A 27,857-nucleotide genomic window follows, 5' to 3' on the forward strand; every position below is an offset into this window, starting at 1 on the left:
GACTTTTAGGTCCTCTTAGAGTCTTTAGCGCTCTCTGGGTGTTAGCTCTCTGTGTTTAGAGTACTTGGGTCTGGAGAATTTGAGGTTTCGTGTAGAGAGTGGCGTCCTTGGAGTGTGGTGTGCACAGAGTTGATGTATATTAAACAATACTGATAAAGAAAGCTCAAGAGCGATTGTGTGAGAGAAAGGAAAGCGCGTATGTGAATGAGTGAAAGGATTGGATGAAAGGTTTCAAAAAGGTTTTAAATTTTTTATTTATTTATTTATTTATTTATTTAGAGTATTTTTATCCCGCACCTCAGCCAAAAGGCTCTCGGAGCGGCTTACAATGTATCAATAAAGAAGACAGTCCCTACCCTCAGGCTTACATTCTAAAAAAAAGACGTGACACACAAGGAAAAGTGGCTGGGAAGGGAAGAGGGAGAAAATAAAAAGAAATTAAGGAGACTGCTTAGGCTGGTGGGAAGGCCCTGCTCCGTCCTCTCATCTCCCAATGGAGGGGCAAACCAACAGCTTCTTCTTCCCCACAAGGTGAAGATGTTAGCCCTGTTGGTGGGGGGGTTTCCAACTGAAGCAGGCCCCGATGGTGCCTGCCTGCTCCAGTCTCCCTCGCATCTTCTTCCCCACAGGGTGAAGATGGCAGTTAGCCCTGTGGGGGGGGGGTCCAACTGAAGCAGGCCCCGATGGTGCCTGCCTGCTCCAGTCTCCCTCGCATCTTCTTTCCCACAGGGTGAAGATGGCAGTTAGCCCTGTGAGGGGGTGGATCCAACTGAAGCAGGCCCCGATGGAGCCTGCCTGCTCCAGTCTCCCTCGCATCTTCTTCCCCACAGGGTGAAGATGGCAGTTAGCCCTGTGAGGGGGTGGATCCAACTGAAGCAGGCCCCGATGGAGCCTGCCTGCTCCAGTCTCCCTCGCATCTTCTTCCCCACAGGGTGAAGAATTAAATGTTTTAATTCGAAACAAAGCTTGTGAACTTTTAAAAATAAATTTTAATCTTTTTATTTTAACTACCACAAAAATCCCACGTGTCTGTTTGGCATTTATTATCTGAAGTTATTTACATTTAACACCCACTCTAACAATAATTCACCTCAGTACATATAACTCACAGCGTATTATTTTATATATTGAAATCCTTCTCCATTTAACCCCTTTCTCAACATGGTTTGGAGGAAGGTGGTTTTTGTCCCTCACCTCAGGCATATCAAGTGGTGATGCTTGGCTTGAGCAGGGAGAAGCTACGGCCAGGCCTGATGTTCAGAGCCTGTGTCATGGCAAGGATACCTTCTGAAACTAGGGGTCGGGGAGGTAACAAGCAGGGCACCACAGGGCTCAGTCCTGGGCCGTGTGTTCTTCAACATTTTTATAGACAGTGTCTCTGAGGACAGTCTCACATTGATGAGGGCCCCCCATGGTTTTCTGACTCTTAAGGACCCCCATGGGAGGGTAGCCCAAGGGTTCAACAATACCCCTTCCCAGGGGACAACACAGTTTCAGCCTCCATGTATCCCCCAACTCTTTTGTGGGAGAGAGTTGGGTGGGTGCTAAAAAGAGCAGAAGCATTGCATGTTGTCCTTTCATTACCCCTTGACACACTTTGTCACAGTGGTCCTACAGGCAGTGACAAACACAAGTTCTCGCAGAAGAACGCTACACTGAGTTTCTTTCCCCCTCCGTGTAAAAGACAACCAGTTCATGAGGTCTTTTCCTCCTCTACTGGGGTCCCAGGGTCGCCCTCAAGGGCTTCCACCGATTCATGTGGTGCGTTTTTGAAGAGCCAAATAGCTCTGTGAGCAGAGAGTACAGTGTAATTGATTGCCTTACCTCTTCCTCTGACTGGTCCAACGGAGCTCCATTCCTTTTCCTCCACGCCCGCTTTCTGATTGCGGGGAGGTTCCCTTCGGCCTAAATAGAAGGAAAGAATGCGATCAGGCGGGTGGTCCGCATATATATATATATATCATCTGGTCAAATATATTCTGTCTCTGCTATCTTTCTATATGTCACATATAACTCTTAACAGAGTTATATATAGAGTTTCTAATAAGGCCTACACAGGCTTGGGTTTGGTTTAAGCCTGAAGGCCCAAAAATCTCCTGATGGGAGGGGGCATTCCTGAGTTTTATTTCCCCCCTAAAGGAGTTAAGTTTCATTTCCCCAATTTTAAGTTACCTGATTGTATGGTTTCAGTTCTGGCGGAGGGTATAGAAAGGGTGGAGTTAACTGTACAGGAGAGAGGGGAAGAACTACAGAGAGAGCCACAGAGAGGGACTCTGAAGATCAGTCAGGAAAAGGCTGGAAAGGACTCTAGGCCAAAGCCTACAGATGAAAGAGTAGCTAGGCTAGAGGAAACTGCATTCTTAAATAGTTGTTGATAAAACCTTGTGTTCAGGAGTGTCATTTACACCACGCCTAAGGCCTAAACCCCACATTACTAAGAGTGGAAGGTAAAAACTTGACATCAGATGAGAAGAAGGGCTCTTGAAGAGGCAGAATATCTTTAAGGAGCTGATAAAGGGGGTCCAGGTAAAGGAGGAACCTCGACAGGAGGATTCATTGGCCATCTTTCTCTTCCTAGTCAAATGGCCAGCTTCATGGCACCCTATGAGTATGAAGATTCGTTCTTTGGGCCCCTTTCTAATGTGGAACCCGCCAGCTACGGTGAGCCTCTGGTGCCGTAACAATGCGCATTCACAGGTCTTTTATATGAATGATCGAAGCAATAAATAGCTGGGTACTGGAGGAGGGTGGTAGAAAGTGCAGAGTCAAGCCTCTAGCAAAAGTCTACTACTTTACAGAGGACAATTCTCTCCTTGAAGGTCTCCTCTATTCTTAAGGCTACCCAGTCCAAGTCTAGTTAAACATAAAGAACTGAGGGGGGGGGGGAGGGAGAGAACTGAGTAGTCTTTCAGCAGGGCTGGTGGAAAAAATGGCCCTGCTTCCCCTCTCCTCTTCCTCTGAACTTCTATGCATGCTGGAATGCCTGCTTTCTATGCTCCCATAGGACATATCATCTTGATGCTGTAAGATAAACATCTCTACGCTCACTGAATTGTGTCTGTTTCCCAAATCCATTTGCAGCAGCAAAAATGGAGGAAATTAGCTGGTCTGACTGCAGAACCAGTGTTCCCTCTCATTTGATGACTCTGGGGATGATGGAGGTGGAAATGGCAATGGCAGAGAAGGTGATCTCACCTGTGAAGACTGTGCCCCAGTAGTCTCTCCTGATGTTCCTGGAGTTGGTGGAGGAGACGGCCTTGGAGATGGAGGTGATGATGATTCCGACTCCTGTGAACATACCAGTGCATCAACTTTATTTTGGTCTATGGTGTAATTGATAACTTCCCACTATCACCACTTTCACCACTCAAGCTGCACTACATTTATGTTCATTTGTCTTTGGGGCCGTTTTGCTGCATTGCTGGGGACTGGCCCCTGAGAATCATTCTGAATATGTACCTACTGACTTGTTGTTTTTATTGCATGTTGCATGTAAGGTAAGGGCAACTTCTTAGGTCTGACTAAAAATCAGCTTCAGGCTTCTGGGATTTGGAACTTCCTACCTGATTTTTCCTCCCACCTCTACCTCAAAGTTCAGAATTTGAGGAGAATTTCAAGCAAATGATGTTCCGGCGATTCTTTGTCCTCCAAACGCCTCCGCTTCGCAGCATAGCTAGGGACACCCAGGGCCTGTAATAGAAAGTTTCACCAACAGGTCAACAACTGGCAGATCAAATCCAGGATGACTGAGAATGTGTCAATGTTTTAGGGGGGATCCAGGGTGGGCAGAAGGGAGACCACTGCGGGAGCATTGGCCAATTTCTGGTGAGGCACCTAGTGCACACCATGATAATTGATCACCTTACCTCTTCCTCTGTTAATGGGTCTAGTTTCCTTTTTCTTGACCTCCTCGTGTTTATTTTGGGGAGGTTCCCTTCAGTCTAAATAGAAGGAAATAATGAGATCAGGCAGGCAGTCCGCATTCCCCTCGACTGTCCCTTCATGCTATTTCCTATCTTTGTACCTCCATCTCTATACCCACCCCCAGTCTACTAAACTATTAAGTTATAAACCTATTAAAATATTAAACTCTAAGTAAGAATATGAAAAAATGAACAGTAAATATGGGTAAATACGGGTAGCACTAAACCACCGCACTGCTTTCAAGAAACCAATGGTCTCTTGGGGCTTGGTGCGGAATCCTGTGTCGCCATTGCTGCTAGAAATCCATCATTGTGGAGAAGCCGGCTCTGGATTGGATGGGATTTTGATATTGGGAAAGCCCACCATGGGCACCCACAGGGTGGGTGAAGGGGGCTTTTGAGGTATATCCCACCCCTGGCCGGAAGTCCTGCTGCTGGAACTCCCACTGCCAAAAAGAGAGGTCACCTGATGGGAGTCACGTGACCCCTCTAGGAACTCACCAGTCTACCCTGGACCAATAGGAAGGGTTTTTTAGAGCCCTAACCCACCCTCCCCCTGGATTTGCCCTGTAGGGACCACGTGGTCCTGTAAGGCTACCTCTTCGCTCCAGTGACCACTAGGTGGTGTTTTACAAGTGGCATCAGACAGTATAGAAGCATCCCCTTTTGCTTGCCCAGACATGTGGATTCCTGTAGGGCCGAGACATGTGGGCCCTTCAAGGCCAATCCGGGAGGTTGGGGGGATGGAAATACCACCTATGGGTGGGATTTCTGCCCCAGTATGTGTTAGAGCTCTAAAACCCCTTCCTATTGTTCCAGGGTAGACTGGTGAGTTCCTAGAGGGGTCACAAGACCCCGCTGGGTCACATAACTCCTGTCAGGTGACCTCTCTTTCTGGTGGCAGGACTTCTGGCAGCGGGACTCCCGGCTACGAGTGGGATATCCGGTCCCAAAGGGAGAGGCGCACCTGTCATAGGGCGTGGTTTAATGATTTGATGAATGGTACGCCCATTTACTACTAATCCAGAAGCAGAGGCCCCGGTAAAGTTGCAGGATAAAACCCTAGTTTAGAGAATCCCAAAGAGCAACATGTTTGGCTAACTTCAGTGGTGCGCTGTACAATGTGCAGGCAACAGAGACAGTAATGTGAACCTGAACTGGGAGAATTTGCAGCATGAGTAGAGTAGAACTCTCTCAGTGATGAGAAAAAGTTCCATCCCAATCCAAGGACCAAGTGAGCCTGTTGGAATTTGCCAGCAGTCCTGGCCTGAGCATATGCTCAGAGGTAGTCAGTTCTAGGCCATCTGCATCCACCCCGTGAAGTATTATTTTGCTCTTGGCTCTGGTTGGTGGGATTTATGTAAAAAAACCTGAAGTAGATCATGCAAGCCTGAAATCAGCCCATTGCTGCCCTAGAACATGAGCCTTTACATCATACCCAATTTTAAACCAGTAGATCCTCTACTGGTTTAAAAGCTCTGCTCACCTTGGATGACCTGAGCCTCTGGACCTCCACCTGGGCATGTTCCTACCCACACGTCTAACCCAGGCAACCCAAGAACAGCAGGATCACTTCTTCATGCATGCTTGGAACTTGGAGATCATTGGTCTGTATGTGCAGACAGAGATGGGCCATGGAACTCATTTCTCAGGATGAGAAACCACAGCCACCTATGACCCTGAACCCAGGAATCCATCCTTAACAGTCTTTGTCCTCTTTTATGTGGTGGACTGGGTAAGGTGTCAAACCATGCCATTGTTTTGGCTAAACTTTACACCCAGGGCAAATGCCATGGCTTACATGCTTTCATTGTGCCTACATGCCATTTGGAAACCCATGAGCCATTGATGACATTGGACCAAAATTTGGTTATGATGAAATGGATAATGGCTATTGAATCACTTACAACAGCCTTGCGTCTGTTTTAACATATTGTTGGTGTCCCCACCACACTTCATATAAAAATGTATCAGGTCCTGTTACTTCTACCAATACACACACCACAGCATAATGATGTAAGAAAGTTGAACTGATGATGCAAGAAAGATAGCCAGCCTCTTTGGAAACAGTTTTGAGCTGAAAAAAATGTTTTTCATTAGCATCTTTGAGAATGTGTCTTCTTTTTGCGTTGCGTTTTGTTTTGATGCTACCCTGCGGGTTTTGTGTGTGCTTTGTAGACCATGTAACGTTGTTCTTGTATCAACCACACTGGCTTCCAGTTTCTTTTCCTTAAGGCTCGTTTAATTGTTTTTAATGCTGTATATTGCTTTTAATGCTGTATATTGCCTGGAGGGTCTTTCAGGCAGAAAGACGATTTATATATAATACAATTACAAACAAGTTTCCTGAAAGGCATCTCACTTACTTTTACCCATCTTTGCTTGCAATAGGATCTCCACTGTGATCTTTCTATATCACAGGGGTGATATAGAAAGATGCACTTACTGAATTCAGTGAGGACAGTAGCTGGAACCCAATAAGCTGAACCACTGTTGTTCATTAACTGAGTATATATGTATCTTATAAAAGAGTTTGGCAAAAGGTAGTTCAGGATTTATTGGTAATTAAAAATTTAATTAGGCTGCTGATACCAGCCATGCAGGGCAGTCTTTATAAAAGGTTGTCACACAGAGGAGGGCCAGGATCTCTTCTCGATCCTCCCGGAGTGCAGGACACGGAATAATGGGCTCAAGTTAAAGGAAGCCAGATTCCAGCTGGACATCAGGGAAAAACTTCCTGACTGTTAGAGCAGTACGACAATGGAATCAGTTACCTAGGGAGGTTGTGGGCTCTCCCACACTAGAGGCCTTCAAGAGGCAGCTGGACAACCATCTGTCAGGGATGCTTTAGGGTGGATTCCTGCATTGAGCAGGGGGTTGGACTCAATGGCCTTGTAGGCCCCTTCCAACTCTGCTATTCTATGATTCTATGATTTAAAGCAGAGGAAGTTCTACAGAATGAACATGAACTCAGATTAAGTGATTGCAGTGGCCTGTTGTTTGACAAGACAGCAAATTGGCTGGTAAATATAATGGTCCTCAAGTTCACATTAAGAACTAGAACAAATTTGCTCAGTTTGTACCTTGTTCATACCTTGTGCAGCTCACTCCCTGAATTTAGTTAGTGTTTGTGACATTGACTTATGCTTTTTTCCATATCTACTGAGATTGAATTATGGTCAGAAAAGTAGAGGGGTCCTCTGCTCCCCTCTAAATAGCCTACATCTGAACATGAAATGTTATGCCTACCAGGTTTTATAGGCAGGATAGATTAGATAAAACTGCTGTGAGAGCAGGCAACTTCTCCTGAAGAACAACTATTTAGGAAAATGCATGGTTCAGTGTTCAGAGGGTCAAGCATGGAAAACCTAATACTAGGAGAACTGGATTTAAATCTCCACTTAGTCAAGAAACTCACGGTTTGTTTTGAGATAATCACTATCTCTCAGACTAACCTACTCTGCTGGTTTATTCTGGACCGGGAAAGGACTAAACTTGTATAGTATTCCATGCGTTAATTGTAAGCCTGTGGGCAGGGACTATTTTAAGAAATAGCTTTGTAAGCCACCTTGGGAACCCTTTTAGTTAAAGGGTGAGATAAAAATGCTATAATAAAATAAATAAATAAATAAATAAATAAATAAATAAATAAATGCTCTATGGAAATATTGTAGAATACAAATATAATTTAGTATTCTTAATTTCTGCACCCCTCCCTCCACCAGTGAAATATGGGAACCAACCCTACTACCATAAATTACCCGAGAGAATGAAATTGCCGTGAAGCAGGTGAAGTTTTGAAAAGCAAGCTGTTTCTTTGCTGTCTTCAAGCATATATGGGGTGCGTGGGTGGGTTTCCCCCCCCCTTCTGTTTATGTGAAGCTGCATAGATATTCTGGGCTGCGTATCCATGCAAAAACTAATGCAGAGATTAATTTTGATATGCTTGCCGGCATGCCAAGTTTTTAAATAGGAACGTGGATGGGTGTGTGGGTGTGTGGTGGAGGAGGAAGGCATGGAAACCAGACAACTGTCACTTCTCCAGCTGGCTGGCGTGCAAGGATTCTTATCGCTTCTCAAACCCCACATCGCCTATGCACCTGTTAGCACTTGAGTTATGGCCATTTCAAATGAAGAAATTTAATAAGGTTAAGCCAGACGGTTATAGAACAAGCTGACACTTGGCTAGGGGATTAAAGCAGTTTTATGTGTGCCCAGTGTGGGAAAGAAAAGTTACATTTGAGACCGAGGGTATGCCACGAATGATGTAGCTTTGTTCTTTAATTTCGTCAATGGAAGCCATCAAAGAGCAAGATTAAACCAAGACCTTACTGACTACTAACGAGTGCAATAAACCACCTTTTATCACTGCCAAGATGCCATTTTTTTTAAAAAAAAAATAGTGTGTGATTTGCTGGGCAGAACTATTGTTAAAATAAAATTAAAAAATCACATTTGAAGTGCAAGGCAATTTCCACATTTGAAATTGTCAAATTAAAATAATTTTAGGTTGGGCCTCACAGTTTGCAATATTCTGATCTGAAAATCAGAATGACAAGCTGGACTCAGTATTTGGGCGCAAACTGGAAATTCTGTTTTTGACAGCCCAGCTCAAATTCCAAAATAGGAATGTTGGAATAGAATTTCAGGTGGCCTATTTTGAAAAGTGCATTTATAAGTGAGTTTATTTGCCAAATCCACCTTAGTCCAGCTCCTAGAATAGTCTACGAATACATCTTTGCAATTTTTCTAAGTGCTATTTAGTGATCCCACTGCTTCTGATTTTTGCCCTTTACTTTGCTAAGAAGAGACATTCTGCATAATGGCATTACTGTTAGTGTTCCTTTTCCTTCCATTCTTTTGGGTCATATGGGACTAGGGAGATGCTAAAGGGCCCATGCCTATGGCCAGTGGTGTAGTATTGAAGTTTGCAGTACAGTCATTAATTGTGACAATCCATGTGATCTGGCCAGCGAGATCACATTACGCCAGTCCTTTTACAACTTCATTGGCTGCCAGTCCATTTCCGGGCCCGATTCAAAGTGCTGGTATTGACATTCAAAACCCTAAATGGTTTGGGGCCAGGTGTACCTGTCAGGACCTTAAGATCATCTACAGGGGCCCTTCTCCGTGAGCCCCTGCCAAAGGAAGTGAGGCAGGTGGCTACTAGGAGGAGGGCCTTCTCTGCTGTGGCACCCCGGCTGTGGAGGTCTGCCTGGCGCCTAAACTACTCCTTTAGTCGCCAGCTGAAGACCTTTTTATTCTCTCAGTATTTTAACACTTAATTTTAACTTAAATTTAAATTTTACTGTTCTAACTCTGTATTTTAATCTTATATCAATTTTGCTGCTTGGTTTTATCCTGGTTGTGCTTTCTATACTGTATTTTGTATTTTTGTTTTTAGACTGTTGGTTGTTTTATTATGGTTTTAATTTTTGTGAACCGCCCAGAGAGCTTCGGCTATTGGGCGGTATAAAAATGTAATAAATAAATAAATATTTATTTATTTATTACACCCACAAGTGGAGCCCAAAAATTCAGGGAGCAGAACAACAAAACAGTTCTGGTAGGTTTCATCTTCACCAGAACTGGTCTTTTAAAAAGCTAATGGGTCTTGATTGCCCATACAATACCAAGCTACCCAAAAATATTTTGTATTGCAACAAGGAACAATTGTTGTTAGTAACATTATCCCCATCCACCCCAACTATGGAGGATTGCAGCTAAGCTGAGAGGGAACAGGAAATTCTGAGGGGTGGGGGTGGCAGATAATGTCAGAGACCCTGCTAATGAAAAAGTGCCAGGGCTGCATTCCTGTGAGCCCTGGCTCCACTACTGCCACGGCCTCTGAGTCATAGCAAAGGAGAGAATTTAATTGCATGTTCATCAGATGCCTGCCACCTGTCCCTTCAGTTTCTAGCAAAGAATGAACAGACAGATCAAAGTTGCTAATGGACTCCACTGCTGAAGCATTCTTGGATAAGTATTCAATTTCTCCCCAAGGAAATTCTGAAACCCTTGGAGAACATTTTTTTTTATATAAAAAACCACAATTTCTCCCAGACACAAGGAGGGGATCTACGCTAGTCAAGTTAGAATGTGTCTTACCGTTTTAAAGTGTGCATTTGGTAGTATTTCACCACATGACGTTCAGTTTGTGACGTTTTATTGTTGTCTGTTCTCTGGTTTTTATTTTGAACTTCTCTGAAATAATTCGTTCTATTTGGTATGATGTGGCCGATTTCATCGTATTATATGGGTTTCCTGTAGTTCTTAATTAGCCAATCACATTCCGGGGGGGGGGGGACATGTTTATGTAATTTCCACACCCAAAGTTGGAGCCGTTTTTTTCCCTTTCAAGCCTCTCTTTTGCAGACACTTTTAGTTTCACTTTTGGGAGGCTGCTGGCTGGATCGTTTGTAAGTGAAGGATTCTTGGAGAGAAGAGGAAGTGGGAGGGAAATTGGCAGCCAGGGAAAAAGAACAAACAGATTTCTTTTCTTAGTGTGGCCAAAAGGAATGCATTCCCATGAAAAGAGAAAAAGTAAACATTTTAAAAACTGCTATGTTTTAAATCGTTCAAAAACAAAATGTTCAATGACTGTAAAAACGTTTCATTTACTAGTGTAGATCCCCTCAAGGAATAAAAAAGTCTTGCTTTGATCCACATGACTCAAACTGAACCCCAGAGTGTATCCTTTTTTTCATAAAACTTTATTGTATGGAATACAACATATAGAGAAAATAAATTAAGACTTCAATTGTGTTTTAATTGGGATTTGAACAGATTAAAGAAAATTTCCAGCCGTAAACTGACCACAGGGATTTATTGTCAGATTCTCTCTTTTCTCTCTTTCGAATAGCATACATTGCTTCCATGGCAGACAATATGGGGGGAAAAAAAGATTATTGGGCTTGACAGCTGTGGCAATGTAGTCCTTCTCACTGGCCTCAGCAAGTGTTTTATCTGTGAAGTGTAAAAATTTTGAGATTCAATTGGCGTCTCATGCTGATGGCTTTAAAAAAAGGGGTGGTTGGGAGGCATATATTACAGTCCTTTTAGGTTCCAGGGCGATATTACTGGATGGAATACTGGTTTCCTAGATATGCAAATCTCAAGTGCCTGCTGATCTTGTTCTGCCAAAAAGCAAAAACAAACAACATTAGATTCTGTAAGTTACCATAAGTGAAGACAAAAAAAAAAAAAGGATTTATATTTTGAACAGGTAATAACTATTGCTTCTCTCACACATCTGTAACAACCCTGTAGGGATAACCAGGTACAAGACCTGAGGCCAATAGTAACTTGCTCAAGGGAAACCACAGCTGACTCACAATCTCTCACGTCTGTCGATACAACCACACACACTCCCAAGCATTTATGTTGGGTTATTTGGACAGTAAGGCTAGATACACCAGTTGTTGAGGAATATGGGCGGCAGGGTGCTGTTGCACCATGTCCTTGTAGGTCCCTGGTTGACGCTGGTTGACCACTGGGTGAACAGAGTGCTGGACTAGATGGACCCTTGGTCCTCTTCTTAGGTTAGAGTGAAAAATGTATAATACGTTCCATGTTTGTAACATTTACGCAACAAATGAAGAAGCCGTGCATGACGTATGCCATTTAGCTACAGCCTGCAGTAGAGGGAGGGATGGGAAGCCAGGCTTTTCCACTGGCACTGCTGGGAAACCAGCTTCTTTTGGCTTCTCTCCCAGCTGGCTGTTATAAGAACTCTGCAACTGTAGGAACTGGTCCCTGAGCTGATTTTGGATTCTTTTCCTTATTCCATCCCATCCCTCCCACCCTTTTGTGTTGTATTTTTTAGATTCTAAGCTAGAGGGCAGGTCTGTCTTCTTTCTTATTGATCTCTGAGCTTTTTCAGCAGAAAAGCGGTGTAAAAACGTTTTAAATAAATAAATGGACCAAAATTATAGAGAAAATCACAGTCCAGCCAAAGAAAAGCACATTTACTTTCTGTTGATTTTAATGAGAGAGTGAGAGAGTAAAGCTTTGTGTTTTACTTGGGCTGGATTTATTTACTTGCTACATTTCTGTCAGGTGAAGGCAGTACCCACAGCAGTTTGGTCTATTGCTGGCTGCATGCAGATAACGAAAACCACTAATACAACTTTTAAAGAGACAGGATGAAAGCTGAAGCATGTCCACAAAGGGAACTCACCAAATTGTGTGTCTTCATAAGTCCATTTAGATTGACATGATGTGCTTCACAAATGCTGTGGAATAACACAATTAATACCATGTCAGAGGAGACAAATGGGACATGCAGCAAATCATGGCTGTGTGGAGTGCTCCAATTCAGGATACTCCATTCCACATCCCTCTTGGGTTTGTATTCCTCCCCTCCCCTCACTCAGCTTGTTCAGTCCTCATGAGGCTGTATGTAGCCTACCTCCACCTATCCTCACACACCCTGTTAGCATTTTCCTCAAAAGACTTTTTCTTCTTCTGAGATCCTTTGGAACCCCAAGCTTGCTGCCTTGTGCATGGAGGTTGCCATTTGGGCTACATAAGGATCTTCACCTGGAGAATGGGTTTGTTAGTACTATATATTATAAACTGGACATTTCTAGGTGTATCACAACAATTCTTTAATACTGAAAACACCTACACCCAATTCCAGTGGGACTGGCAAACCAGTTGTAGAATCACAACATTAGTCAAATCTCATTTAATTAGTAGCATCTTTCTAGTATCTAAATAGCAGTACTAAGACTATATCCAATAAGAAGCCTGGAGTTTTGGATCTCCTTTCTTTCTTGGGATCACTTTTTATATACACTGAAGCCTTATTAATTTGGGAAACAAGTTGGGGCTATCCAGCAACCCTACCAAATAATCAGGATGTCTTTATAATGGGTGTGCAAAGGGCTGGGAAGAATTCATTAATGCCTCCCTCTTTCATGTAACTTTGGGGGGGGGAACCCCATTCTTTGCCCATCTCCATTTCAACTCACCCTGAATCCTTTCTATCAAAATGGAAGGACCCCTCTCCTTCCCTGGCATCTTTTCTCTTTCTTATGGTCCTTCCAGTATCCACCCTATCCTTCCCCTCTGGAAGCTACATGCATGGCATTTCTCTTTCATCCCTGCCTGCTGCTTCTCAGCTGAAGAGCAGATGGCCATCCAGAGGTTTTCTCCACCAGTCCCTAACAGCTCATAAACACATAGCTGGTATGATTGTGATAGGAATCTTGCCATGCCTCTCACGCGACACAAACATACCATTGTGGTTGGGTCGGAGGTTCACCTATGCAAAAGGGAGGCAGTTGGTATGCATGTGCCATCACCCATGAGGTGGGGATGCCAGCCTTTACAGATGGGCCCATAACTATCCCACTTTTTTCAGGTAGACATAACTGGGGCCTTAGCTAGACCTAAGGTTTATCCCGGGGTCGTCCCAGGGTTGTCCCTGCCTGCTTCTGGGATCCCCTGTGTGTCATTTATATGAACAGGGATTACCCCGGGACGATCCCGGGATAAAGCTTAGGTCTAGCTAAGGCCTGAGTCTGGCTTAGCCACCCCACTTCTTTTTTTCTCCCACTTTGGGCATGAACTATCCCTTTCCCCTGTAAGCAAGTTTGTGTGCATGAGGGTGACTGATCAGAGCATGTCACAGCTTGTCTGCATGGTGGATGCAACCATAGCCCAAAGTCAGATGAAGTATTTTTTACAATAGGGTGGGCTGACATCAGGCTTGTTGGATCTACTTTAGCAGAACCCTAAAACCCACCAACTGGAACCAAGTGTAAATTAGGGGCTCAAAAAACTGAGCCAGATGCAAATAGTGGCTCAAGGGTGGAGCCAATGGTGTAGTGCACCCCATGCACCATATGCTGGTAGGACCTGCTTATTAAAAGTACAAACATCTATATCTGAATTACTACAGATCTGTGTATTGTAACATACAACTGAAAACTGGTGAGCTGAGATGCACATGGATCCATCAAAGGCAACTAATTAATATTCATATATTAAAAGTGAGGCCAAAGGGTTTATTGTAATGATTGTGTGCTGATTGGGTTAATTGAAAGTATTCTCTCCGGATTGCTTTATTCATATCCCTTGGATCCAAACAAATTCTTATTTGATCTTTACCAGGTTTGTCCACAATTACTATTGAATTTACCCATTCAGTACACAATCATTACATCTTTCCTTTTATCAAAATGTCATCAATATAACACACAACTCCTTCTAACCCTTCAAACACTTGTTGAATGGCTCTTTGATATATTTCAGGAGCAGATGAGATACCAAAAGGCATTCTAGTAAATCTATATCTGCCAAAAGGTGTATTAAAAGTACATAGTTGGGAACTCTTTTCATCCAGTTTGATCTGCCAGAATCCATTACTAGCATCCAACACAGAAAACACTTTTGCATTTTTACTTGCATTTCACTTGCTATTGCTTGGGAGTCAGGGACCCTTGCTGATCTATTGCAAATCAAAATTGCATAGAGATCTGACTACCGCTAGATCCTGATTTACCTTGAGCTAGCTTCCAGATTCTAAATGCAACAATTTCTTTTATCGTAGTCTGTAAATGGCACAACTCCATTCACATTTAAATGGGCTGCTGTCAAGACTTTTTGCCTTTCCGCAGTGCAGCTGAGCACTCTGTTTTGGTGACTCCATTTGCTCTTCAGGGTCAAAACATGTGTCATGGGAAATCCATGAGCAGCTATGCCAATGTGAAAGGAAAGAAAGAACACAGCCATGTGGTGGGGTAGGGGTGGGGCAGATGGATTAGATTGGGGCAACAGCATTGGGGAGGAGAAGTTCCACTCTTCCTGCCTGGACTGTCTCCCCAACTGAAATTCCCTCAGTACAGGTAGCTGCATTGACCTCCCCCCCCCCAAGTTTTGGTCAGGTGTTTCTTTTGGAGAACAGGAGCAACGAAGGGTAGCATGGTGACCAATTCAGCCACTCTTCTGGCGGATGTTTTCCATTGATGGATAGTGGTACTTACCCTCATAGTTGATGCAGCCGTTGGAGTCTTCCTGCCCTTTCATCAATTCTTCTACTTCTTCTTCCTTCATCTTCTCACCTAAAGCACAGAGAAAGGAGAGCTAGCAACCCCAATTCATAGGCTTCAGGAAGTTGGATTAAGGGTTCATCTTTTTGAGCTTGTTACCTCATTATGAGATCCCTTCTCTTTCAAGAAAGATATCACAGTGGCAAATCATGGGTCAATTAATCCATGATTTGTTGTGGATGTGTGCACCAGCCCACTGACTCTATTCTGTGACCCTACAATGAGAGTCTTTATTGTGTAATCATCCTGCCTCATTCACGGAGTTTTGTGGATGGTCCACATTTCCACACATCATGGTCTTCCATTTGTATCTCTCCCATTTTCCCACCCCTTCTTCAACCTAGTCACAAGCAACTATCCATCTGGAAGCACCCTAAATATCCCCCTGCACACCTACTGGAAATAATATTTGGGCATTAATCACATTATAGATTTAAACTGTTTAAACAGTTTTTCTTCTACCTAGCAATTTCTCGAAACTTTATTTTTCCCCCTATTTAATCCTCAAGTTTCATTCTGTCTGGAGGTGGGGATGGGAAGGCTGGGGAATCTCTAAGAGAGAACTCTTGGTGCTCTGACGAAACTACAGTTCCCAAGTCCCACATTTGATGAAAGCCATGATAGTTAAACTTTTATAAAAGGAATATACATATGTAGTACAGGTAGGCCCACTGTTTCTTGTTAGATGATTCTCTGAACTCTTACCCAGAGTGGCCAGTACGTGACGGAGTTCAGCACCCATGACTGTCCCATTGCCTTCCTTGTCAAAGACACGTAGACCTTCAACGAAGTCTTCAAAGCCACCCTGGTCCTTATTATTGGCAGCTGCTTGCATCATGGGCAAGAACTCTTCAAAGCCAATTTTCTTAGCATTCATCTCTGTAAAGAGTCAATATTATCAATAACATTATCGGACACATTTGTGATATTTTAGCAGATTCTCCTTCTGAAATGCCAGGCTGGACTAGCCTCCCACTACAACTACCCTTCCTTTAGAAATTAATTTTTCTCCCTTCAGAATACTACCACCAAAGTGCTCATTGGCAAAAGTATCGAAGTATTTGTAGGATGCTACATTCACAAGGAGGAGGTAAATCTGTGTTCAGTTAAGGGAAGCAGCTTTTACAGAATCTTAATTTAATGGTTGTTACACACAACTCTGTCTCTAAATAAAAGAAGCACACAGTGGATACATTGCTAGCAATGCAAAATTGTAGTTTATTGGAACCTATTGCATGGAGAATTGACATTTGTAGGACTGTGCAAGGGGCTTTGTGTTTTTAGTATTTACGCTTTCAACAGAATTAGGCATTAGGGTTTTTGTAGTTTTGGTTTGTGCTCTCCCTCCCTCCTGTCCAATTAAATGAATGCACTATGGCTTTCTGTGCAGCACTGTCAAACTTGTAAGGTTTGCTATCAACTTAGAAATAAAGAGAGTTGTGGGCTCTGATGTGTGACTGATTATTTTTGTTTACTCTTAGCACTAGTTATAATGGCATGACCATGATCCAGCCTGGATTAACCACTGTTAAGTCCTTTTTATTTCAATTGAAATATATATATATATATATATATATATATATATATATATATATATATATATTATGTATATGTTATATTTATAGCCTGTTTTCCTTCCATAGAACCCATGGCAGCAAAATTTAGTTCCCAAGTGGTCTGCCATCCAAGCATCGATCAGACCCAGGGCTCCTTTAACTTCAGTAAAGTAGCTGCATCATATGCTTTCAGACCATGCCTTTGGCACATGCTTAAATCTTTCCCATCGAGGGCATGTGGAATTAACTTTGGCTAGGTTGTGCCTAATCAGGGGCGATAGACCTGTTGAGATGGAAAGCTCACGGTGCACATTCACACAACCCCCAAAACTCATGTCCATAATAAAAAACATTTTTTAAAAAGCATATTAACAACCTGAGAACACAAGTATAGATGCAAAATTGCCACACTTGAAAATGTATTTTTGTAGAAAAGAAAGAAAAATGTATTATGGCAATGTTATACATATTTACTTGTCTTCCATGGAGCTTACTCATAAGTGAGTGTGCATAGGATTGCAACTTTCAGCTTTAGATTGCCAAGCAGAGTCCAGATCTTCAAATAATCTGGTCCAATGCTGATTTTTAGTCCGCTAGTCCAATATAAGGCATGTGCTTGTGTGGTCAAGGCTCATATCAGAGGAAAGATTGTATAGTCTTTCATAGGTCAGTTGACCAAATTTAAGATAATGGGAAGGAAGGTAGATTTGGATTAACCATTAGGAGGACATATTCGTATTAGGGACCGGATGACATTACCCTCATTACTAGGGTTTCCCAGGATCTTCTTGACCTCAGCATTAGTGGGGTTCTGACCCAGAGCACGGATGACATCTCCGACTTGGCTTAGGGTGATCTTGCTTTCACCAGTCCTGTCAAAGAGGAGGAATGCCTCCTTGAAGTCTGCAAGGACAGAACGTCAGAGTCAAACAATGTGCTCATATATTAGTTAATATCAATTGGGTATCAAATATTAGTAGCTACAGATTCTCTGCAAGCAACATTTCAGCGGCATCACATCTGCAGAATTTTACATGTAGATTCAAAGTTATTTTATACATTTTTCCTTAGGCCTTAGCTAGACCTAAGGTTTATCCTGGGATCGTCCCGGGGTCATCCCTGTTCATGTAAATGACACACAGGGGATCCCGGGAGCAGGCAGAGACGACCCCGGGACAATCATGGGATAAACCTTAGGTCTAGTTAAAGCCTTAGCTTGTTAATATCGAAAGGTATCCAGAAAGTTCCCATTTTCAAGATATAATTAATTGTTCTAATACCCCCAGTAAGATTCTAGCTTTATACATGGTAGTTTAGTAATCCCCCCTTTTTTGTGTAGAAAAAGCAGCATGTACTGTACAAGTTATTAATAATAAGTGCTATAGAACTTCCCACATGAAGCCACTTAATGAAGTTTATCTTACTGGTCTTCATAAACAACCTTGGAATTGGGGGCCCTTTTGAGAGCCACAAGGTGATATGAAAATTAATCACTACTACTGTAATTAGGAGTCTGCCAATTGCAAGGTTTACAAGGCTCTGTTGTGTTCATTGGCAAAATACAAAATGCATCACAGAGTCTCTCCATGTGGAAATGGTACATGGGGATTGGTCATCTAAAGAGTTTGCAAGAGCTGAATCCTTGAACAAACTCCAAAATGGAGCTAGGATTGGGTTCATGGATATCTCAGGGAAATGTTGCTGTCCTAAAAGAAATGTTTTCATGTGGAGGCATTTGTGATATTGCTTCTTTTTTAAAAAATAAAAATTTATCCATGAGGTCAGAATGTTACGTTCCAAATAGCCCATGTGACAACTTGTTCAAGGCCACAAAGTGAGTCCATGGGTGTCAAGATTTGAACCCATGACTAAGTCAAGATCCCTGTGCACTTCCCCATCTGCTGGACCACAATGTCTGCTACCGCCTAATATCAACAACTTTCCCAAACTTATAATACTGCAACCTATTACTCTGGATTAGTTCCATTGATTTTGAGGGTTTAGTTCAATTATTTATTTCAGTTATCTAACAAAATGAGAGAAGCTGAGATTTACAGTAAGATGCTTGATTGGGTCAGGGGAGAATGGGGGAAAAAAAACAAAAAACTTTGTAGCCCATTCACTTTGCATAGACCAGATGGTGAATCCACTATCCTCAAATGTATGATTTGTTAAGTATGACACTTTGGTAAAACTACTCTCTTGTTCCCTTAGTACAAAAATATTCCAAAATAATAATCACTGCACTCTGAAATATAAAGACAGCCAGTGTGGTGTAGTGGTTAGAGTGCTGGACTGAGACCTAGGAGATCCGGGTTCTAGTTCCATTTGCATTATGAACCTCACTGGGTGACTTCAGGCCAGTCACTGACTCTCATCCTGACCTACCTCACAGGGTTGTTGTGAGGATAAAATGGAGAGGAGGAGGATCATGTAAGCCACCTTGGGTTCCTTGCAAGAGGAAAAAAGGTGGGATATAAATGCAATAATAAATGACTAAAACAAAAGTGCTCCTGCCAGTGTCTTCAAACATTATGGTGCTTCTATATAAAATAAGTTATGTGAAATAATCATGTAAGTGTTATAGTTAATCATATCGTACTGGAATTTCTTTCACAAAGGTGGTATGTAACGTATTTCAATTCTAAGGGAGCAGCAAGGAGATCACATAAATGGGATATGTTGTATTGATTAAAATGAGACCGAGACACTGTTAAGTAATTAAACCACATACTATCACATCCTTTCAAAAAGGTGTAATTTCACGGAGGCAGAGAACATGGTGATAATAGTGTAGCCCTATTGATTTACAAACACCAAAGCAAACATCGGCTGTTTCCCCAATCCAATGTCCAATAGAGCCCTGATAAGATTCATGCATTTTAAAATTCTCCATGTGAAGCAGCCACAATGCCATAGGCACATGGAGCTAAGGCCATCCACTCTGGCACCTGATTCCTGGGAGGCTCTGCTCACCTGATCCTCACCCCCTCCTTTGAAGGGAGAGAAATTGCATGAGCGGGGCATCCAGAGAATTGGGTATGGGTGTGAATGTCTCCATTTAAAAGTTGCTCCTGCATGTGGCTGAAGCAATGGAGCTGTTCCATGGGTATTGGGTAGGGGGTGGAGTGGGGACATCTTTTAATCATATGAAGGGAGTAGAGTCTTGTCATTTTGGTGTTGTGGCAATTCCAGATAGCTCAACAACTCAGCTAATGAAAGGAAGACTTGGAATCACTGCCAGCTGAAAATACCAGGCATTGGGCCTTGATACTAGTAAAAATAACACAAGAGGCATCAAAGTAAAGATATATGGTACATGTGGAAAAGCGAATAGGTCTGTGCAAAGGGTCAAAGAAGTCATGAACTTCTTTTGCTAGTTTTCTACCAGTTTTTGGAGGGGTAGAGCTTTCCCATACAACATTGTTACTCATTTAACCTCTATTGCTCCCTCATCTCTGCCCCTTACTGTATAACATTTACAAGACTTTCTTTAACACCCCAAGGTCCATTGTATATTTACATGGGCTAGATTTTAAATATCTTCTACACCAATTTTGAATTTGTTCTGAAGCTACTTTACACTTGGCAACCCATTATTTTTGCTTTATATCTATTGGTATTGCTGACTTGTGGGAGCCATAGGATCAGAAAGCCCACGAGGTAAATTACGCTGCTTTCATTCATCTTCAGCATTTCAGTCACTTAGTTCTGTTGTTTTAAATCTGCTAGTGTATTTTAAATCACTGCGCTGCTGCTTGGTTTTTTCTGGTTGCATTTTTATACTGTAGTTTTAAGCTTGTATATGTTATATTGTATTTTATGCTGTATTTTGTGGTTTTAATTTTTGTGAACCACCCAGAGAGCTTCAGCTATTAGGTGGTATAGAAATGTAATAAATACATACATAAATAATTTCCCAGGTGCTTGTGAAACTGTACTATTTTGGTGCTCACTCCAGGCCTCCTTATGCAGCCTGAAACAGCTTCTTAGCACGCTTCTAAATTGCTGAGGCAGTACGTGTGGTTGCTAGACTGTAACCTAATATATCTGATATTAATCTCTTCCCTGTCTGATATGTTGAGACCCACAAGATGCTTCTATCACTAGCCCTCTCTCCTTACAGCTCATAACATTTTGGCCTTTTACAGTTGTAGAGAGGAGACTGCCACATACTTCAAGGCTCACATTTGATATTTCCTCAGTGGCTGCAAGGAACAGAACTTCACTCATCTCATCACCAGGTCTTTGTTAGGGTGTTACTTTTAAATAAATAAATAAATAAATAAAAGCATGGTTTAATGCAGCTACTCAGAATATCCCTGTTCAGAGAAGTAAAATATACATTCCTCACTTTTCAGTTACTGCAAAAGATGGAGGCAGTTTCCCATATACACTGGTGAGGAACATATGAAACTCTGACTCCAAACAATGTCAGTTCAGCTGTTAATTTTTTGCCCATATTTAACAGATATAGCAGGCAGAGTAAATTATACCTTAAGCATATTTTCTTGTTCCCCAAATTGTTGATTACATCAGTGTAATCAACTCAGTGTAGCAACAGGTGGGCATTACTGAAATAGTTGTCTAAAAGCCAGTGATGTTTCTTCTCTGTCTCTACATTATCTTGCAACATCTCCCTTGCACATATGTTGCAATTGAAGTTGTCCTCCCTGTATTCCACACAAGATCTCGATAAAGTTAAAAAGATGCTTCTGCAGTAGGCAGAACTCGTGTGTGTGTGTGTGCGCGCACACACACGCGTTTCGAGTCAGAGCTCAAATTCTTATTTTATCCCTGTTTGTGCTCAGCAAAACTCCAAATAAGAACAAACTCTGATCCTCTCGGGACCCTTCTCTTTTTGTTATCATTAAGTTTTTGTGTATTCTTTTATAAAACAGAAATTAATTGCAGCGGGAGCCAACCCTTTTAAATTAATAGAAGTTTAATTTGCAAAGGAGAAGTGTTGCTTTACCTATTTTAAACGGTTTTATTGGCTCTTACTAAATGCTCTTTCTAAATAGCACTTATCAAATCTTTCACTTCAAAGAACTCAAGTTTTTTTTTTCCTGACTAAAAGTTAACTCAAATTACACTTTGCCAACTATGGGCACCTTAACCAATGACTCTTAAGTATGACTTTTAGTCTGGAATATGTTGTTTGTAAATGTTAATAATGCAGGATAGACATTTTAAAATCAAATATATATATTTAAAAGAGAGACAATTTAAAGTCAAATATATATTCTAGTCAATGTACGTTTATTCTCACTCAGTTTACAAATGTAGGAAATTGTGGGGGGGAGGCATTCATTGCAGCAATAGTATATAAAATCTTGGTATTTGTTTATTTTGTTTAGAAACAATTAATGAGGATGAATCTGACAGTAAATTTTCTGAATGTTTTAATTTATTGGTGAAAGCTGGCAATCCAGATGAATTTTTTGAATGCCTGAAGATAGATAAATACTGATCCACTTCTTAGAGATATACCAGTGAATGCTGACAGTCACCAGATTTTAGACATTCACTATCTTATACTCCAACATTATCTTAACTCACTTATTTGCAAAATAAATTCCAATTTTTGGGGTACCTCATAGGTGTGCTGGCAGATCTATCTACAATGCAGCTGTCATCCCAGTGGTATTTTGTTGCCTTGATATGACTGTTAGGATTGTTCCCTAAATTTATGCCTCTGCAGGAACTCTTAGGATCCCACTATTACTCATGGAAGAATTAATTTGAATTAATTAATTGAAATATACATCTCTCACAATACTAGAAATATTCTTAGGATACTAATTAAGTGATAGGAGTGAGTGTGTGGGAGGGTGTTGTCTGACCAAGACAGACATGTAATTTATTGCTGAAAAACAAAATCAATACCAAAACGAGGAAACGTATTCAACATTCTGATTACAATGAAGCGATTCAACACTAAATTCCCTTTAATTCATGATGACTCCTATCACATATTACATTTTTATTCAGAGTTTTAGCCCTGTTTTTCCCCATTAATAATTTCCCCAAAACACTTCCTAGGGAGGATTTATGTGCATGCATTTCATCTATTGATAAATAATGATACATAGATGAAGGATTCAAGGAAGTCCAGCAAATGCATGCACATCACTTCCTAGGAAGTGTTTGGGGGAAATCACTCTGTATTGCTGGAACAAATAGGACTAAATATAATTATTATTAAGTATTTTTGCTTTTTTTGCTTTCTTTCTTATTTATGATGACATTTGGCCATCTGATCCAGTGCCTTTCTAGCCCTTGGAAGAAACTTATGTCTGGAATGGAAGACAGGTGTCTCTCTGATAGTTGATTTCATGTATTCAGTGGTAGAATGTAAACATCTGAAGAAGTGACTTGGAATGTATGGCCTGATTTTTAAGTGACGGAAGTCTACATGATTGAATTCGAGTCAATAATTTTTCACTATTTAAACCAGTGGCACCTTAGATGAAAACACCTCTGTATATGTTTACTGGTTGCCTCAAAAAACTTACCATCTTGTTGATCCTTGGAGAACTCGATCTGTTAGAAAGAAATCAATCACAAAAAAGCCCTTTAAAAAAGACTTGTTGGAATTTACTGCATCCAGCTTGCTCCTTGCAACATCTTCCCAAGATGCAAAGAAAAGGAGTTTGTCTTATTTTTCAAGAATAGCTGAGATGCCACCAGGCTTCTAATGGAATGATGTATACTTAAACTAATGAGCATCCAACTTTTGATGTTCTGTGCAACGTCACACCAGTATTCATGGAATTGTTGGAATTACTCATGTTCCACTTACCAGCAATCTGATCAGCACTGAAGGACTGCAATTGACAAAAGAGAAATGAGAAAGAAAAGGAAAAAGCTAGTATTGATGGAAAAAATTGCATTGACAGACAACAGTTGTACATATCCTAGAGCTACTATCTGTCTTCATGAGCCATGAATAAACTGTGTTTGTAACTAATAGACACAGAGAAACACAGGTACAATATTCCCTGCAGTCTAAAGAGTCAAATACTTTTAAAGACTAAATAACATAAAGTAATTGGAAATATCATTGCACATCCAGTATTACCTTCAAAAGAACTAATAAAGTAGTAAATTTACAATGCAATCCCATACACACACAACCTGGGAGTAAACCTGACTGAATTCAGTTTGGTTTATTTCTGAGCAGACATGCATAGGATTACACTGTTAAAGACTGCTTTGTCTTTTAGCTTTGTATTCTAAAGGTGTCATTTTTATTACTGGTTAACAGGCAGGATATGCATCTGGATTCCAGTGCAGAAGATATTTTAGCAAACACAAATGACAGGCTGATATATATATATATATATATATATATATATATATTACAGAAAATGTGCAAGTTAAAAACATAAAGTTACAGAAAATGTGAAACATTTCCCAAAGAATCCCAGAAAATTAACACTAAGACCATCAACATACATAAACATTCCTGCCTGATTTGGTAGGACGCTATATTATGAAAATGCACACTAAATTGGTTTCATGACAACCTTATATGATTACAACTAGCACAAACTTGCTAGATTAAACCACTATCTCACTATGCAGAACTTAATTTTCTTGTGAACCCACCATGATTGATAAAGTTGGAAGGGAAGAGGAGGAGGAGGAACAGCAGCAGCAAGGCCAGCGGAATTAGCTGCGAGATGTCTGAATCCCTGAGTGGTCCTGACTCCCTGCCCTTAGATCTTCTTATTTAACTGAAGGCAGTGACATCATGGGCAAGATTAAGTGTCAGAAGGCTTTGGCCACACCCCCTTGGAGAGTTCTTTAACTTTCTTAGGGCAAAGGGAAAGAAGGATCCATTTCTTGATGGACCTCTTGCATGGGCTATTTTTAGGAGGCTGGAGAGAGAGAGAGAGAGAGCGGGTGGGGGAGCTGTTCGTCGCTTCCCTGACTCTGAATCTTGTCAGCACTTTTTCGTTCTGCGACGTAAAGATGGAATATTCCTTATGTAGTCTTCCTCAAGGTTTCTCTTTTAAGAGGACACCTCTTTGTTTAAGGGGCTATCAAATCAGCTGGAGCAGCTCCAAGTGTTTCTCCAGATGGCTGGGTTTCACATTTTCACTTAGGTTTGACATCTCGGGTGTTGAAAAAGAATGACATTTTCTAGCCAGCAGGCTTAGAAGCCTAATCCTAAGTTATTACATATTGCTTTCAATAAGCCTGGTCCACTCACCACTTCAGCCATCAAATGGAGAGTGAAGCCATCTTATTTAACCCATTCCACTGCAATATCCCTGCAATTTCCTATCTTACAATGCTAAGCCTAAAGTATGTGGATTTTTTTGGGCGGGGGAGTAAGGCCTACTGGGTTCAAGGAGGGTTTCTCCCAAGTAAAAGTACAAAGGATTTTAGATTGAGGTAAGTTAAATAGTACGATTTTCAGTTCTGGCCGTTACACTTTAAGAAGAATATAGACAAATCGGAATGGGTTCAGAAGAGGGAAACGAAGAAGGTGAGTAGTATAAAAAAGAAGATCTATAGAGAAAGTTTGAAGGAAACGGGTATGTTTAGCCTGGAGAAGAGAAGACTGAGGGAGGCCATGATAGCATTCTTCCAATACCTGAAGGGCTGTCACACGGCTGCCCCAGAGGTCAGAATTAGGGCTTAATTTACAGAAGGGTGGATTTTGGTTGAGCATCAGGAGAAATGTCTTGACAGTAATAGCAGTTTGAGCATGGAACCAATTCTTTACCTGGGTAGTGCCCACCTCCTCAGTGGAGGTTTTTAAGCAGAGGCTGGACACAGTTCAGGCTGGTGGCTCCAATGTCTGTGGGATGGTAAATCGCCTTGGGGTTTTGGCCAGAACCAGTCAGAACTCTAAAGGAGCGACGCAAGGTACTCCACACAAACATTTCATAGACCCTTGTCTCCTATTTGCAACCCTCCCATCTTTTCCCACTGTTTCTTCCAGCTTTTGTCTTACTACAAAAATCTGTTAAGGAGGAAAAGGAATAGGTACACAAAGCTTTTTTTAATTTGTAGTGCTAGGAGCCATCTGTCCGGAAGCACCCAGAGACAGGAGTTTGGAAGTGAATGATTTTGTTTTCTACATGGTAATTTTATTTGCAATCCCTGTCATATTGCTTTTCTTGTTCTTAAACATTTCCAGTAATTACTGAATTAAAGTCCACATATTTAATATTAACGTGTGGACAGGTAGAATAACACTTAAACACAATTTAAAAATATTTCAGTATTAATCAATTTTATTATGTTCAGTACTTAAAAATTGCAGCTGAGGTTTTATTCTGGTTCAAGTAAAAAAAAAAACCTCACTTACTTCCTTTGAAAATAAATTGGCAATTATCATAGTAAAGGAGGTAACAGAGGCCACAGCTAGACCTAAGGTTTATCCTGGGATCCTCCAGGGTTCGCCCCTGCCTGAGCACTGGATCCCCTGTGTGTCACCTAGATGAACAGGGTTGACCCCTGGACGATCCAGGGATAAACCTTAGGTCTAGCTATGGCCAGAATGGTACTGGAAATGTTTTTGTTTTTTTAAAAAGAGTTATAACAGGCTCTGATCTTCCTCTCGACTATATTGTTACAATAAAATGTGAAGGTTATTGTGAGAGAAAAAAGGGCTAAATACATCCCCATTCCATGATATATACTTTGTATCACAGTTCAATGTTTAAACATGTGGTTGCCATTATTTATAATTATGCTCATTAATAAAATCCACAAGTACTGCTGCTACTTAACAATATTTGGATGAGGGACACTGACTATACAATCAGTTCTTATGCCAAGCAAATAAATGATTAGGAGGTCTTTTACAGGGCAAAGGCCTTTCCCCAGGGCAAGGTAACATCTCAGATTATCTCACCATGTGGGAGCCTATTCAGAAGAAATGCTCACCATGCCAAAATTAACCATTGTAACAAAGAATATGAGCCTCCAGATTGAATGCTGGGTAACAGTATACAGTACATGCTGTGTAATGGTACACATGGCTCACATCTTCAAAGCATCCTAAGGGTTTGTAGAATGCACATGGACCACTATGTGTAATTTCTGCACTCCTCTGCCTATGTTGGCTGTTAATGGTAATAAAAGATTTCCCCACCCCCTGGAAAGGGAGGCAAGGCACAGAAGCTTTGTTTGCTGTAACAAGTACAGGACGTTACCCAGATGTCCCTGTGTAGGCTACTATTTTCTCAGAAACAGCTAAAGAGGCATTATAAAACCAAGCTGCTTATTTACTAGATTAACAACTCAATCCTATGCATATCACTGAGAAGAAAGTCCCATTGAGTTCAATGGGGCTTACGTCCAGGTAAGTGGATGTAGGAGAGCAACCTAAAGCTTTTTGAAAATGAACAAGGTTAGTCTATTGGGTCTTCATCTAATAGTACCTCTGTATGGAGCTATATACAAAATAAGGTCTTGACTAGTTTATAATAAGAAAGGCAGTGAATGCTCTCATGCGGGCATTTTTCAACCGTTCCAGTAGAGAAACTGTTTGGCTGGAGAAAAATGAAGAGCCTACAGGTTCCTTTGTCTTTTGGCCTTTTGGATATTTTACAATGTACTATCTGGCATAGCCCAAGTGAGGCCTTTATGAGGTATTATTATTATTATTATTATTATTATTATTAATAATAATAATAATAATAATAATAATAATAATAATTTTTTACAACTCTTCATCCTCTGGATTTCAGGGTGGTCTACAACCAGAATTTGTACTGTAATAATAATAATAATAATAATAATAATAATAATAATAATAATAATAATAATGGGCCTGCAACAGATTAAAATGCTTGAGTAAATTAAAAAAAAATCAGCTGGCACCAACATTATTGCAACCTAGGTGCCAGGCAAACCCCTTTAGGGAGAGTGTCCGACATCCAGGGTGCTATCACTGAAAAGGGCCTCTCCCTTGTGGTTGAGTAGGGGGCACCTCTGATAAAGGAGGCAGATGGAGAAAAGCCTCAGCAGAGGGTCTTAAAGCACAGGGTGCTCAGTTTTGCTAACCGCTCCTCCTCTGTGACCTGGCCCTCTGATGCTGCCACCTGAATGGGAAAGGCAGAAAGGCAAATTCTGTTTGGATGCCTTTGAAAGGTGCTATAATGACCTCTTCTGGTTGCAAAGTTTCACTGCATGCAGACGCTTAAATGAACAGGATCAAATGAACTAGCAGAAAGGAGCCACATCTGATTCTAGAGGAAGGGAGCAGGGGATCTACACTACTGCTTTAAAGCGCTTTATCACAGTTTTGACAACTGTTGGGGCCCAGGACACACTGCAGATACAGGTTTCAAAAC

At 41.3% G+C, this 27,857-nt stretch overlaps 1 protein-coding gene across 4 annotated transcripts in view; it reads right to left on the reverse strand.

The window, feature by feature from the left end:
* Nucleotides 1–10,730: 10,730 nt before the first annotated feature.
* MYL1 (myosin light chain 1) overlaps nt 10,731–27,857 on the reverse strand; it is a 43,942-nt gene continuing 26,815 nt past the window's right edge. Inside the window, exons 1-7 of one of the 4 annotated variants that reach the window (XM_063116095.1) lie at nt 24,151–24,170; nt 23,342–23,366; nt 17,296–17,439; nt 15,686–15,859; nt 14,915–14,992; nt 12,103–12,157; nt 10,731–11,059 (exon numbers count right to left, since the gene is read on the reverse strand). In XM_063116095.1, the coding sequence (XP_062972165.1) occupies nt 12,129–12,157; nt 14,915–14,992; nt 15,686–15,859; nt 17,296–17,439; nt 23,342–23,366; nt 24,151–24,153 (453 nt within the window). In that variant the 5' untranslated portion in view covers nt 24,154–24,170 and the 3' untranslated portion in view covers nt 10,731–11,059; nt 12,103–12,128. Of the gene's footprint in view, nt 11,060–12,102; nt 12,158–14,914; nt 14,993–15,685; nt 15,860–17,295; nt 17,440–23,054; nt 23,083–23,341; nt 23,368–24,150; nt 24,171–27,857 lie in introns of those variants that run through there. The other 3 variants (XM_063116093.1, XM_063116091.1, XM_063116092.1) reach the window with 3 other exon arrangements.

The sequence above is a fragment of the Elgaria multicarinata genome, chromosome 2 (assembly GCF_023053635.1).
Source record: "Elgaria multicarinata webbii isolate HBS135686 ecotype San Diego chromosome 2, rElgMul1.1.pri, whole genome shotgun sequence".
NCBI classification, from domain to species: domain Eukaryota; kingdom Metazoa; phylum Chordata; class Lepidosauria; order Squamata; family Anguidae; genus Elgaria; species Elgaria multicarinata.